The sequence below is a fragment of the Notolepis coatsorum genome (assembly GCF_963971535.1).
Source record: "Notolepis coatsorum genome assembly, chromosome: 6".
NCBI lineage: Eukaryota > Metazoa > Chordata > Actinopteri > Aulopiformes > Paralepididae > Notolepis > Notolepis coatsorum.
In genome coordinates, this window is record NC_140170.1 from 89915903 (window position 1) to 89930142 (window position 14240).

The 14240-nt window shown below is 46.4% G+C and overlaps 1 protein-coding gene across 3 annotated transcripts in view; it reads right to left on the bottom strand.

The window, feature by feature from the left end:
* asic1b (acid-sensing (proton-gated) ion channel 1b) overlaps positions 1-14240 on the bottom strand; it is a gene marked incomplete at its 5' end in the record, with an annotated part of 514910 nt that overhangs the window by 109068 nt on the left and 391602 nt on the right. For all 3 annotated transcript variants that reach the window (XM_084316401.1, XM_084316399.1, XM_084316400.1), the window contains one exon: positions 4399-4549. In XM_084316401.1, the coding sequence (XP_084172527.1) occupies positions 4399-4549 (151 nt within the window). The remainder of the gene's footprint in view (positions 1-4398; positions 4550-14240) is intronic.

The following is a 14240-nucleotide window of genomic DNA, read 5'->3' on the forward strand; positions in this document are numbered from 1 at the left end:
ATTAAATATCGTTGACCACAACTGAGGACACAAAAATGTAATTTACAAAAACCAGGACGAAATTTCTCTTCATGTATGTTGATATTGTTGACTAAAACAAGACGAGACAAAATAATTATAACTTTTCTTAATGCCATCGTCCCGACAGAACAGTGTGACGGCTGACGGGAGCTCTGTGTTATTAGCATTAGCTGAAGAGCTATTTGAAAAGCTAGTTTTAGCTTAACGTTACCTTGGCTAAAGTTGGGACTATTCATAATCCAGCTGCAGACCTGCAAGCAAAGTATAGCAAGTTGGCAAAGGAGTATTCCAAGGTAAATCACTTTTTCACCAGTAACGTTGCATTGTTTGTATTTTCATCTAGCTCGCGTTAGCTAGTGGCTAACCTATAGCTATCGAAAAATACCTCGCGGAAAAAAATCTAATCTATGAATTCCAATCTGGCTTCAGAACATCCCACTCCACTGACACATGCCTTCTCTATTTAAACGACCACATCAAACAAGAGGTGGACACAGGCAAATACTGCGGCATGGTCATGCTGGACCTACAAAAGGCCTTCGACACTGTCAATCACACCATTCTGATTGACAAGCTAAAAGCAATTGGTTTTGATAGTCTATCAGTGAGCTGGATGCAATCCTACCTGGAGGGGAGAGAGCAGATGGTGGAGGTAAACGGTACCCTATCCCCCCCTCACAGTAAGCTGTGGTGTTCCACAAGGAAGCATACTAGGTCCGCTACTGTTCCTAATTTATGCAAATTACATGTCGTCAGCTTGTGACTGCAACTTGTTCCTGTTTGCGGACGACTCAGCCCTGCTGGTCTCTGACAAGAACAAGTTACAGGTTGAAAAAACCCTCAGCTCAGAACTAGGCAAAATCTGCATATGGCTCGCTGATAACAAACTATCATTACACATGGGCAAAACAGAGTCCATTCTCTTCGGTTCAAATAACAAACTCAGCAAGACCGACGGCTTCTCAGTTACAGTGGGTGACAATATTGTCACAAGGAAAGAAGATATTACCTACCTGGGTTTCATCCTAGAGGCAAATCTTTCCTGTGACAAAATGGCATCCAATGTAATAAAAAAAGTCAACCAACGAACTCGATTCTTGTACCGGATCTCCTCACTGGTAAACAAGAATACCCTGAAGACTCTGGCAGGAGCACTCATTCAAGGGTACTACGACTATGCTTGCACCTCATGGTACCAAAGCACCTCAAAGGCGCTAAAAACAAAATTACAAACATCTCAAAACAAACTGGTCAGACTACTGCTTGACCTTACTCCTAGAACCCACCTCACCCCTGCCCACTTTGACAACCTAGGATGGCTTAGAGTAGACGACAGAGTACAGCAACTTGCAATGGGCCTGGTCTACAAGATACACTACACGACCAAGGTACCCATGTACATGTCAAAATACTTCCCAAAGGTCAGTGAATACCACGATCACAACACCAGAGGGAGCTCCACAAATCATGTTAAACCCAGATTCGGCTCAAACAAGGGACTAAACACGTTTAGCAAGTATGCCACATCAATGTGGAACGCCCTACCCAAAGCTGTAAAGGAATGTGAATCACTACCCACTTTCAAAAACACTCTCAAAAAACACCTACGGGAGACTGCAATTCGAAACTGGCCCCTGTAAATGTCCTAACACAACCCCCTCCAATGTACAGTAAAAATTACCAAGTATGGTCTTGTCAATATTCCAATGTACAGTTTTGCTTGTACAGTTGTACAGTGTCCCGCCCACCCCTCCTACCCAACCTCCCCCCCACTCCTACCCCCCCCGCCCACCCCTCCTACCCACATGCCTTCTCTATTTAAACGACCACATCAAACAAGAGGTGGACACGGGCAAATACTGCGGCATGGTCATGCTGGACCTACAAAAGGCCTTCGACACTGTCAATCACACCATTCTGATTGACAAGCTAAAAGCAATTGGTTTTGATAGTCTATCAGTGAGCTGGATGCAATCCTACCTGGAGGGGAGAGAGCAGATGGTGGAGGTAAACGGTACCCTATCCCCCCCTCACAGTAAGCTGTGGTGTTCCACAAGGAAGCATACTAGGTCCGCTACTGTTCCTAATTTATGCAAATTACATGTCGTCAGCTTGTGACTGCAACTTGTTCCTGTTTGCGGACGACTCAGCCCTGCTGGTCTCTGACAAGAACAAGTTACAGGTTGAAAAAACCCTCAGCTCAGAACTAGGCAAAATCTGCATATGGCTCGCTGATAACAAACTATCATTACACATGGGCAAAACAGAGTCCATTCTCTTCGGTTCAAATAACAAACTCAGCAAGACCGACGGCTTCTCAGTTACAGTGGGTGACAATATTGTCACAAGGAAAGAAGATATTACCTACCTGGGTTTCATCCTAGAGGCAAATCTTTCCTGTGACAAAATGGCATCCAATGTAATAAAAAACAAAATTACAAACATCTCAAAACAAACTGGTCAGACTACTGCTTGACCTTACTCCTAGAACCCACCTCACCCCTGCCCACTTTGACAACCTAGGATGGCTTAGAGTAGACGACAGAGTACAGCAACTTGCAATGGGCCTGGTCTACAAGATACACTACACGACCAAGGTACCCATGTACATGTCAAAATACTTCCCAAAGGTCAGTGAATACCACGATCACAACACCAGAGGGAGCTCCACAAATCATGTTAAACCCAGATTCGGCTCAAACAAGGGACTAAACACGTTTAGCAATTATGCCACATCAATGTGGAACGCCCTACCCAAAGCTGTAAAGGAATGTGAATCACTACCCACTTTCAAAAACACTCTCAAAAAACACCTACGGGAGACTGCAATTCGAAACTGGCCCCTGTAAATGTCCTAACACAACCCCCTCCAATGTACAGTAAAAATTACCAAGTATGGTCTTGTCAATATTCCAATGTACAGTTTTGCTTGTACAGTTGTACAGTGTGTCCCGCCCACCCCTCCTACCCAACCTCCCCCCCCACTCCTACCCCCCCCCCCCCCCACCCAACCACCTCCAATGTACAGTACCCCCCCCCCCCCCCCACCTACCCAACCTCCTCCAATGTACAGTTTCTACGTCAAATGTATATACTTTTTCTCTGGACTCTTTTCGTATCACAAACAGTACTGTATTTGCAAATCTGGTATGTCATAAATGTATAGATGTAGCAGTACTGTCTATCTGTATGTCATATATGTCATATATGTTACGATGAATTGAAAATGGGGGACCCTGATGTAAACAAGACGAAAGTCTTTCTCTGGTCTGCATCCCCTTAACAATTGTATGTATTGAGCTGTACTGTACTGTACCCATTCTGCAATCTGTTAATAAAGTTTTCAATCAATCAATCAAGCTCACGCTAATGTGGCTAACTGATCGACCTCTCGCACACAATTAATGACATGTTGCGGACAGCCGTACCAGTGACAATGTTTAGCTTTTAGTGCCAAATGATAAGAGTCTGAGGCGGAGTCTCAAACGAGAATGTTGAATATTTATTGTGCATTTAAAATCACAACAGAGCCTCTGCTACCAGCTAACCTAAACGGAGCCTTCTGAAAGCAAGTGCAACAACATATAATGTCCGTGTGAAACCAATGTGCCAACAACCTTTCCGTGGGTGAAGCATAGTTGAGCATAGAACTTTTAATGATACTAATACTAATCTATACAATCACCTGTTGTTGAATAAATACCATTACTTTCTAGTTATTACTAAAAAACAGTATATATAAAACAGTAGCTGTAAAAAAGAAAAGAAAAAAAAAGTTTTATAATTTATATAATATATATATATATTTTTTGTACATTAACTAAAAATAGACAAAAATGTCATCCGTTTTTGTCGACAAAATCTAGACTAAAACAAAAAAGACAAAATTGAGACAAAAACTGACTAAGACTAAAATGCTCAGACATTTAGTTGACTAAAACTGACTAAACGAAAAATAAATGATGACTAAATATGATGAAAACGAAAAAGGAGCACTTGACTAAGACTAAAATGAAAATAGCTGCCAAAATTATATTAAAATCGAATAAAAGAAAAATCCACTTCAATCCATGGATTTAGGGCCATACTGTAGGTTTAGTGTGAGGGCTGGTAGATAGTATAACACTCTTATCAATATTTAGCCCAATTAAGAGCTGCAATAGATCCATGTGGAGGTACCACGTGGTTTTATCAAGAGACTTTATTGGAGCACGGTTTTCAAATAAATTAGCAGCACGGGCAATTTCGCCACTAAATTGATCCTCAAAAAAGTCTTGTACAGTAGTGTAATCCCGCCCTACAGGCAGTTATATATACACTATCCCTATGGCCTTGGACTGTCTCTGTGAAAATACGGTAACCTTCAGGTAACCTTACCGGTCTCTCCCCAGACGGGCAGGTATTCATCCTGCTGGATGTCCAGCATCAGCTCGAGTCCGTTGCCCATTCCGCCTTTCATCGTCACCAACAGTGGCCGCTCATCTTGACCCGAATTAAACGTGTAACATTTCCCATAGCGCGTGAATATCTGAAACACACAAAAAGAAGGAAAAGAATATATGGGGAGATTAGTGAAAACGGTCTATGCAACAATAACCAGTAGTGAAAGCGTTAACCCTTTGTAGTGTGGTAGTGAAAGGGTAACCGTCTGTAGTGTGGTATTGAAAGGGTTAACCTTATGTAGTGTGGTAGTGAAAGGGTAACCTTCTGTAGTGTGGTAGTGAAAGCGTTAACCATTTGTAGTGTGGTAGCGAAAGGGTTAACATTCTACAGTGTGGTAGTGAAAGGGTTAAATGAATAATATCGGTCTGCCAATCGTCTGCTGAATGCACCAAATACTTGAGGTCAGACAGGAAGTGGCTTCCAATGAACATCCTAGTGCCAGGATCATCTATTGTGAAGCAACAGGTAAGGATGACCTCAGTCAGCTTGAGTTCATCGTGACGCTTCTGGGAATCCAAAATTCGGAATGAATACACAGTGTGTTCTCAAAGTATCTTCCAAATCCTTTGATCTCTAATAGGCACATGTCTGGAGACCTTGTGGTTAAATGAACACAGTGTATTCTCCTCGACCGCCTTGAAGTACGTGCAACTGTCTCATTCGTTGCCATTTGAGAGCTATACAATAGAGAACAAATGTGCAACAGGGGAACTGTGACCTGTGGACTTAGACATGATTGGTAGTGAACTAATGGAGGCATAATCAGATCACTGACATCGGGAGATGGAGCGCCGTGGCGAGGCTCCAACACCAAACGTTCCTCCGCCACTCTGTCGGACATGGTCACTGGCTGCCACCGTCTCAAAAATGACATCACCTCACGGTCACCAGGAAGAACTTAAAAAACAAAAAATTATTTTCTTCGCTGCTCATGAAGGAGAAAGGGCACGTTAAGAGTTGTATAAAATTATACGAAGGGTGAAGACAGCAGAGGTGGTTCTGCTGAAATAGCGTGAAAGGATGAGGGGAAGAATTTAAATGAATAGCCCCCCCCCCCCCCCCACTACTTCATGAAATTGATTCTATACAGTACAGTGAGGATGCATGCAACCATAGAAAATCCATTCAACACGCAGAATAGAGTTTTTTAATGGTGAGACACAAGAACTCCATCACGACGTGAGCAGCTATAAGCGGAGGCCGCCTGAGATTGCTGAGAACAACGCAGCCGCCTCCCTCTCTGAATGTGAAGTCCTCGGAACACACAAAGATTATTACGAGGACAAGTGATGACTCATGAATTTCTCGAAGTTATTATTAATGACAAATGACTCAAATGTCACATATCGCGGACGTGCGAGGGCGGATAGAATCAACCGGAGGGACCAGGTGTTGTTGAGACGCGGCGCAGTGAGGTGTAGAGAAGAAAAGAGAATACACTGTATATATTCATGACAGATTGGCTCCCCTGACGCCCGACGTAGGACCTCCTCGAGATACGAACTCTGCCGAGATTTAATAAAAAGAAAAACGGACGTGCGTCGTGTCAGCCGACAATACGAGGTGTGACCTTTTGGAGGGTGTAGAGCTGGCAAAACTGTGTCAAAAGTCTTCCTGCGCGCCGTGACTCTGGAGGACACGAGTGGAATACAAAACATCCATTACCACAAAAAAAGAAATACCCCTGAAATCCATTCCGGGTGCTGGAGCTGCCTCGAACCATATCCCCTGCATTATCATTACTCCTCGGGAATATGAGGTGTGTGTGTGTGTGTGTGTGTGTGTGTGTGTGTGTGTGTGTGTGTGTGTGTGTGTGTGTGCGCGTGTGGGGTATGTGACATTATGGAGTCAGCTGAGCAGAATGCACGGACAGTAATGGAGCACTGGTACTATGCAGGGAAAGGTCACTGTTTGGTGTGTGTGACAACAATAAGGATGAGCAGTGTTTTCACAGGGGAACCAGCCATCTGTTTATTACCAGCCATCCGTTTTCCCCCTCTAATCTCTTAAGTAGAGTTTGAGCCCTCCTCATAACTAAAAACACGCCCCTCTGGCCAGGCTGTCTTTTTACAAGTTTGAACATTAACTGAGGAGGGGGAGGGGGAGGAGGGGGAGGAGGAGGAGGAGGTGGAGGAGGCAAACAAAGCGGACGTCAGTCAGCAAAGCAGTAGGTAGATACTCATCAAGACAAGAGTGATGATCGTGGAGAGTGCATTGTGGGGGATTGTGAGAGAGATAGAGTGAAAGAGAGTGAGATAGATATAGAAAGAGATAGAGAGAGAGAGATGGAGAGAGAGAGAGAAAGAGAGAGAGAAAGAAAGAAAGAGAGAGTGTGTGAGTGAGCGTGCCTTTGTCTGTGTACTGTCTGTCTGTCTATATGTGTGTTGATAGTGAGGTGATTGAGCAACAGGGGCCCCATGCAGCCGGAGTTGCTGTGGTTACCGGCGGAGCTGACCTTGGGGACTGTCTTTTATTGTATTACGGAGCTTTGAGGCTTATCCTGCGGTCTCAACATGCATCCTCGTGTCATTTCACTTGCTCAACAGCAGCTCTCCTCCATCCGTTTCAGTCGGAGGGGCCCCGCGTTATCGCCGCCACGTAGAGCGGCGGCGAGTTTCCCATAATATTGAACGTCGCTCAGACCATTTGGCACAAAGCGATGCGAGGCACGCGTTGCAAGCTATGAACTCCTCCCCACCCCGACGCAACAGTTTCCTCAACATAACGTCCGCGGGGCAGACGACACAGACGGGCATCACAGTTTCCGAGCACAGATTTACATTTAAATGGTTTCTTCCTCCCCTTTCTTCGTGATGTGACATTCAGATGGATTTTTAGCTCAGAGAGTGTAATCTTCTTATCAGGTCAAACTGGAACTCACGCTTTGCCTTTTCTAAATTCTTACTCTCGGCTCTCTCTGGGTCACTCTCAGTTCAAGGAGTCAAATGGAAGAGAATAACAAAACGCACTATTTTAACCCATTCACTACCACACCACCAAAGGGTTGACCCTTTCCACTGTGACAATACAGAAGGTTAACCCCTTTCACTGCCACACGACAAATGGTTAACCCTAACTCAACCGTTTTAACCGTCTGTAGTGTGGTAGTGAAAGTGTTAACTCGTGAAAATAGATAGCTAAATAAATAACTGAATAGTAAGTAGCGGCGATAGAGATGTCTTCCTCCACACATCGTCGTGTAGGGGCTGTCAGTGTCTCTATGATGAATAATGCACAGACAGAGCTGAGATTGTTGCCCACGGCTCTCCTTCACAAAACAATGTGGCAAGGACGCCCGGGCGGCTCGCTGAACCTGCCAGGGAACCACTCCTCCTCCTGTTCTCTCCATCGATTCGCTAGATCAGCAGAGGGTGTACGCGGAGAGGGTGCAGAGTTATGACAGATCTGCTGGGCTGTTTTCTGCATCGCATCAGTAACGGCAACATTGGAGAAAAAAAAAAGAAGACAGAGCTGTTGGCCCCTTTAGTCAACAGTCGAATAGTCGTTTCTTTTGGTCTTTCTTCATGCTGAATGACTTACCTGTTTACTATATTTTACAACTATGTACTATGCTACTATGTCTATACTACTAGGCATTCAGAGTGAAGCACTCAAGTTCAGCAGCACTGCTAGACGAACAATATGACAATATCGCTTAGCCACCAAAGGTGTACCCCTCCTGCTGACTTGTTGTACACAATTTGTAAACCGCTTTGTATAAAGATGTCAGCTAAATGACTAAATGTAAATGTAAAATGTAAACATTATAAGCAAATCTCTGATAAGCACTCGCTTTAAAGAGGTGCTTCTATATCGGGAAACTGAATTATACAGATTGAATCGATCGGTCAACAAAACCTTATAGCTGTTTGTCAACTAAGAATTTCTTTAGTCAAGGACAGCCCTAGAAAAAAGTCATACTTATTATGTTTGGAACTAGCGTGGTACTACCAGGCCTGGTCATTAGCCATAGACATTACTGTTCTCTAGACTAGGTTGACTAAAGTTGACTATGTCCACCTTCATAGTGAGTGATCAGCCTTGTAAACAATGAGAGCCAATGTGCCCTCACTGCACATTGCATCCGCTGCAGATTTCACATTATTGTCTAGAATAATAAGCACGTCCACCTTGAGACTGAGTGACGATGACCCATGAAATAATGAAGGCAAATGCATCCTGACTGTAGACCTGGAGGGGAAAAAACTATGCAAAGATATGGACGTGGATCGATAAGGTGCACAGAAGGGGGCAGAGGCTCTGAGATGGTTTGGTAACTGAGATCAATGTCTGGCATCGGATGGGAATGAAGCATGTGTGCTGTTACAACCAATAGGATAGACGGAGGGATGGAGGCAAAGATGTGATGGATAGACTAAAGACTGATCTTCAGATCCAGATTTATGGAGAGTCAGGATATAGACCCAGCAATGTGGGGGTTCGGTATGTTGATTAAGTCAATAGATCCTGGGACCCGCTGCTTTGAGGCTCTCCTTCACCTGTCCGCCTGCCTATAGCTTGATTTAGCCCTGATCTTCCTGTCCCAGAGTGAAGTGGCTAATCCTTCACAAAATTCCATTTAGCCACTGGAGTTAGTTGCAGAATTGGCCGACGCGCATTCATGATAAAGCATGCACGGAGAGGATGTAAGTAGATGTATATTTATAAAACACAAACTCTGGTTGACTTTTCTATACTAATAAAATAATATCGAACAGGATCTCGACAAAGTAAATTATATAATTGGTATAACGTGATGCGTGATGCGGTCGGAAAACTATCGCTCACCAGACTCCGCTGTCTAACTCAGCTGTCAAACATTTCATTCACTAATTTGAAGACTCCAGAGGGGGGGGGGGGTGAATGTATGCCACGCCCCCACAGTCATCCACAGATAAGTGTCCAGGTAATTATCCATTTCAAGATTAATTTAAATCATACAGGTAAGTACAATTTCATATCAATTATTAATATAATCCATAAATCTAAATATATATTTTTGTTACAGGTTTCCCATCAAACTCAAATTTGGTCAATATGGCTCCAACACAGAGACACATAATTTTTTGTGTATAGATCTGAGATAAAAGCCCCACGTCAGAGCCAACTATGTGCTCGTGCCAGTTACCAACGCATTCTCACCCATGTTTGAATTCTGCAACGCTCTTGTAGTGTGAACGCATATGACAAGTGGTGAGCAATTAACCAATGAAAGTGCAAGAGAAAACCAGGGGGAAGGATCTTACTAGCTTCCAGTAATTATCATTATATTAGAATTATTATCACAACGGGGTGGAGGAAGAGAAGAGGTAGGGAGACATTGCCACTGCTGTTCCAAGCGAGAGAAAGAGGGAGGGGTGAGACAGAGTGAGAGAGATAGAGAGAGAGAGAGAGATAGAGAGAGATAGAGAGAGATATAGAGAGACAGATAGAGAGAGATAGAGAGAAAACTTTCAAGTGAAGGATGTTGTAATTTGCAAACCTTGTCTGCACTGGATTGTGTAGTTGCGCACCACTACGTCAACAAGACAACAAACAACATGAAAGAGCATTGTGTATTGTGTAGCAGTATGGCGATGTTCGGATTTCGACAGGTGTGTAGTGTAGCACTTGACTTTAGTGATAAATCTGAGATGTATGATTTTGTTTTTCCACAAGATAAACTTTCGCTGCACGATGCCAGGCTGATACAAGCTAGCAGGCGATGACGTCGCACCCCAGGTACAAGCAGACACAGTGGGCTGTCCAATCAGAAACGATTGTAGATAGTATTATCAGGAGAATATTTAGTCGACTTTGTATTTACTTTATTTAATTGGGGACATTGCTCTCAGTTAAAAGTTATTGTTGAATGTTATTAGGTACAATCATTATTGATATAGAATATTGAATGTGAATTATGACCATATTGTAAGGCCTCTCCTTAGTCCAGTCTGTCAAGACCAGGGCACAGGTGCATTTCTGTTATCTCTGGGTCGACGTGTACATTTAGCTGGATGGGGAGAAACACATCAGCCAAACACTTAGGTTATGTATTCAAAACTAGATTTTGTGGGGAAAATGCACAGATGCTGTTTATAGGATTGGCCAAGAAGTGACTACGCCTATGGACAGGAGAGTATACGATTGAATGTACATCGTCATTGATGCCTCTGATCCATGGACCACCCACGTAATTAAAGTAATTATTCATTTTAAGCTTTCAATAAATACAAGACATATCCTGTATCCAAAATCACTACATTAGCATACACCACCGATTATCTAAAACAGTTCAGGTCTACCGTGCGTGCCTGTACCAAGTGCGACATCGCCAGCTAGTTATATCAGCCGAGCTCTGTGTGGCAAAGGTTCATATTGTGAGGAAACTAAATCATTAATCACAAATATAACACTAAAAGCACCCATAGACAAAGTAGTAGGAGCCCGAGCCAGATTTAGAGTGACCACGAGGAACGAAAGGTTATCCTATCACCTAGTTATATGAATACTGGCTGAGCGTCTCGCTCTTTGCCATTATGAGTTATCTCTTATCTCCTAGCACCTACTGTGCTCACGAACAAACAATTGCACTCACATGCACGTGACCAGGCCACGCCCCCGCGTCCTGCTATGAGACGCGGACATGGTCACACTCTACCTTCCTCGGAAAAAGTTTCCAACACTGAAAACCCAACCAAGGGACCTCAGGGCGCTAAGAGCGAGACGCTCAGCCAGTATTCATATAACTAGGTTATAGGATAACCTTTCATTATATATCATACTGGCCATCGCGTCTCGCTCTTTGCCATTATGAGATATGGGACAGAGCAGGCGCGTGGCCCGACAAGTGTACCCCCTGAGGGCCCGTAAGCCCCAACCAGGGAGAAGGGGAGTCCCGTCCACCCGCCCGTCCTAACGAAGGGGGGGAGGCAGTCAACTCCACCAAAGTGCGAAAAAAGGGGGAACCAGAGACCCCTGAAAACGCACAGCACAGGCGGGACCACGTGTGACACAGCACCCCGTGGCACACACCCACACACCCCTGCTAGCCCACCAAATGGCGGGATGCAGGAGAGGTCCCAGACCTCAGAACCGCCTGGGAGACAGAACCCCCAGTCATGTCCATGAGGTAAAACATAACGAAGGGACCCGGGGAGGACCAGGAGGCCGCAGCACAGATGTCCTTCACTGAGCCCCCCCCTAACAGGGCAGCAGCCCGAGGGGGGACCTGTCCAGCCAACGTGCAGCAAAAAGCAACGCCCCCGCACAACCAATGTGACAGGTGCTGCTTGGACAGCGCCTCACCCGCGCAAGGGCCACCGTAACAAACAAACAGTTGAACGGAAGCCCTGAGAGCCCGAGTCCTGAGATAAACCCCCAGTGCACGGACAGGACACGACAGGTGAAGACCCGCCTCCAACTCACCAGCGTGAGGAGGCGGACGAACGCCTGAACCACAATATACCTGGAGCAAAAGAGCTCCGGATATTCTTCGGCACGAAGACTGGATTAGGCCTCAGAGTCGCACCGCTATCGGCCGAATAGACAGGCACTCAGGCCGCACCGAGAGAGCACACAGCTCACCCACGCGTTTAGCGGAGGTGATGGCCAAAAAGAACGCGGTCTTCAAAGACAGCAGATCCAATGGCGCCTGCTCAAGAGGCTCAAACGGGGCCTCCGACAACCGGCCCAGGACCAGTTGGAGGTCCCACTCTGAGACAGAGAACGTTCCACAGGCTTGAGACGCCGAGTGCCAAGCAGGAATGTTCCACGAGAGGGTGGCTGAACAATGTTCTGCCCCCACACTCGACCATACGCCACTCCCCAGCGTAAGCCGTGTTAGAGGACGGAGCGTGCGCGTACCAGATAGCGTTAACCACAGAATAGTCAAGACGCATCCCCACCAGATTCACACTGTCAGCAGCCAAGCCTAGAGGCTGCCCCAGAACAGGAGGCAGAACAGAGTTCCGCATGCCTGAGAGAGGGCCCGCGGTGACCACGGAACAGGCCAAGGCGGGGCCACCAAGAGCTGAATCAGGGCCGGAGACCACACAGTTGAGCCCCGGCCCGGCGCGATCAGGACCAAGTCCCGCGCTCCCGACGTACCCGCCCCAACAGCTGAGCTATCAGGTGTAAGGGGGGAAAAGTGTACAGAATCCCGGACGGCCACGGAATCGGTCCCAGACCTGCCCGACTATGTCTGGACGTAGTCCCCACTCGTCAGGGTGAGGACTGCCCCGCGACATCACACCTGCACCCACATTCTCCCTGCCGGGGATGTGGAGAGCCCTCAGGCAGAGCAGATGGAGAACGCCCATAGCCAGAGCCCGACCGCCGCCCGGTGCAGACGGGGGGAGCGCACTCCTCCCTGTCTGACAATATACGACGCTGATGTCGTGTTGTCCGTCCTGACCAAAACATGCTTGCCCACAACAACGTGGTCGAGCCGTTTGAGGACCAGAAGGACTGCCTTCAATTCCAACACATTGAATCTAGCGCAGACCGGGCAGCATGGTCTTGCCAGCTGCCCCCTACTGCGTTGGCCCGACACATCCCCCCCCATCACATGAGGGAGGCGTCGGTGAAGACTGTGACGTGTGACAGCCTGCTGCCCACAGGGACCCCGCAGGTGAGGGCACCAGACCCTCCCCAGAAGACGAGGTCCCCCAGTACTGACATGGGAACCTTCAGCCGCTTCCACATGTCTCACACCGGTTTTCCATACTGGAAAAAACCACCTCTGTATCCTCCTCATGAAGAGGAGGCCAAGAGGGACCCCAGCAGCAGGCGCATCATGGACAGCGCCGTAACCGTCCTAGGACGGAACCTCCTGAGCACGCCGAGAACCAACCACTCGCCGCCGCTCCGAGAGGGATGCCCATATAGACCTTGATCTTAGAAAAAGCCCAAGTACTCCACCCGTTGACTGGGAAGAGGAGAACTCTACTTCCAGTCTACAGCAAAACCCAGGCTGGTGAGACACCACCTGCCTGGTATGAGACCTGGCGATCTACCCTGACCGGCCAAGGACCAGAACGTCGTCCAGGGCAGAATACAATTCGCCAACAGAGATTGGATCTCGTCGGCCAGAGCTGTCACTGCTGTTGACCCTGACAATAGGGTCTGTACCAAACCTGAAAACGGAGAGTGGGGTTGTGCAAACTGCAACACAAGTCCCCGCCTCAGTGTTCTCTCCATCCACCTCGACATATGGCACTGCTGTAGCCATATGTGATGATAATCCTAGTTATCATATAACTGTGTCAATTGTATACGTGACATGTGTCTGGTATGAGGCGCCGATTGGGACAAAAGTCTGTCGAATACAAGACACTGCCTATCCTTAAATACACTCTCTGAAGATCCATTCTTGGGGCTGCGATCTGCCTCCGTTCTCCAGCATGGCTAAAGTTATGGGTCTGGCTCACGCCACTGCCACAGCTTTTCCCTCCCCTGAAGCCAAAGAAGTGCTTCATCAATTATCTACGCTGCAACACATTTCTACAGAACTCAAACCTCAGCATTCCATTGATGTTTGAATTGGAGCTCTTGGTCACCATTTACAAATCAACACATACTGATTGAAGCTGCTCTAAAGACTGTGGATAGAGGGGGGAACGTGTCCGGACATGATCGCTTTATGTTGTGGGGGTTTGGGTTATGTTCAGTATAAACACATGGCACATGGCAACCATGTGATGAAAATAACCATATGTTTGCTACATTATTTATAGTGAGCCAGGCGCATGGTTGGACGTCACAGCATCCAATCAAGGCACAGAAAATAGAGCGCC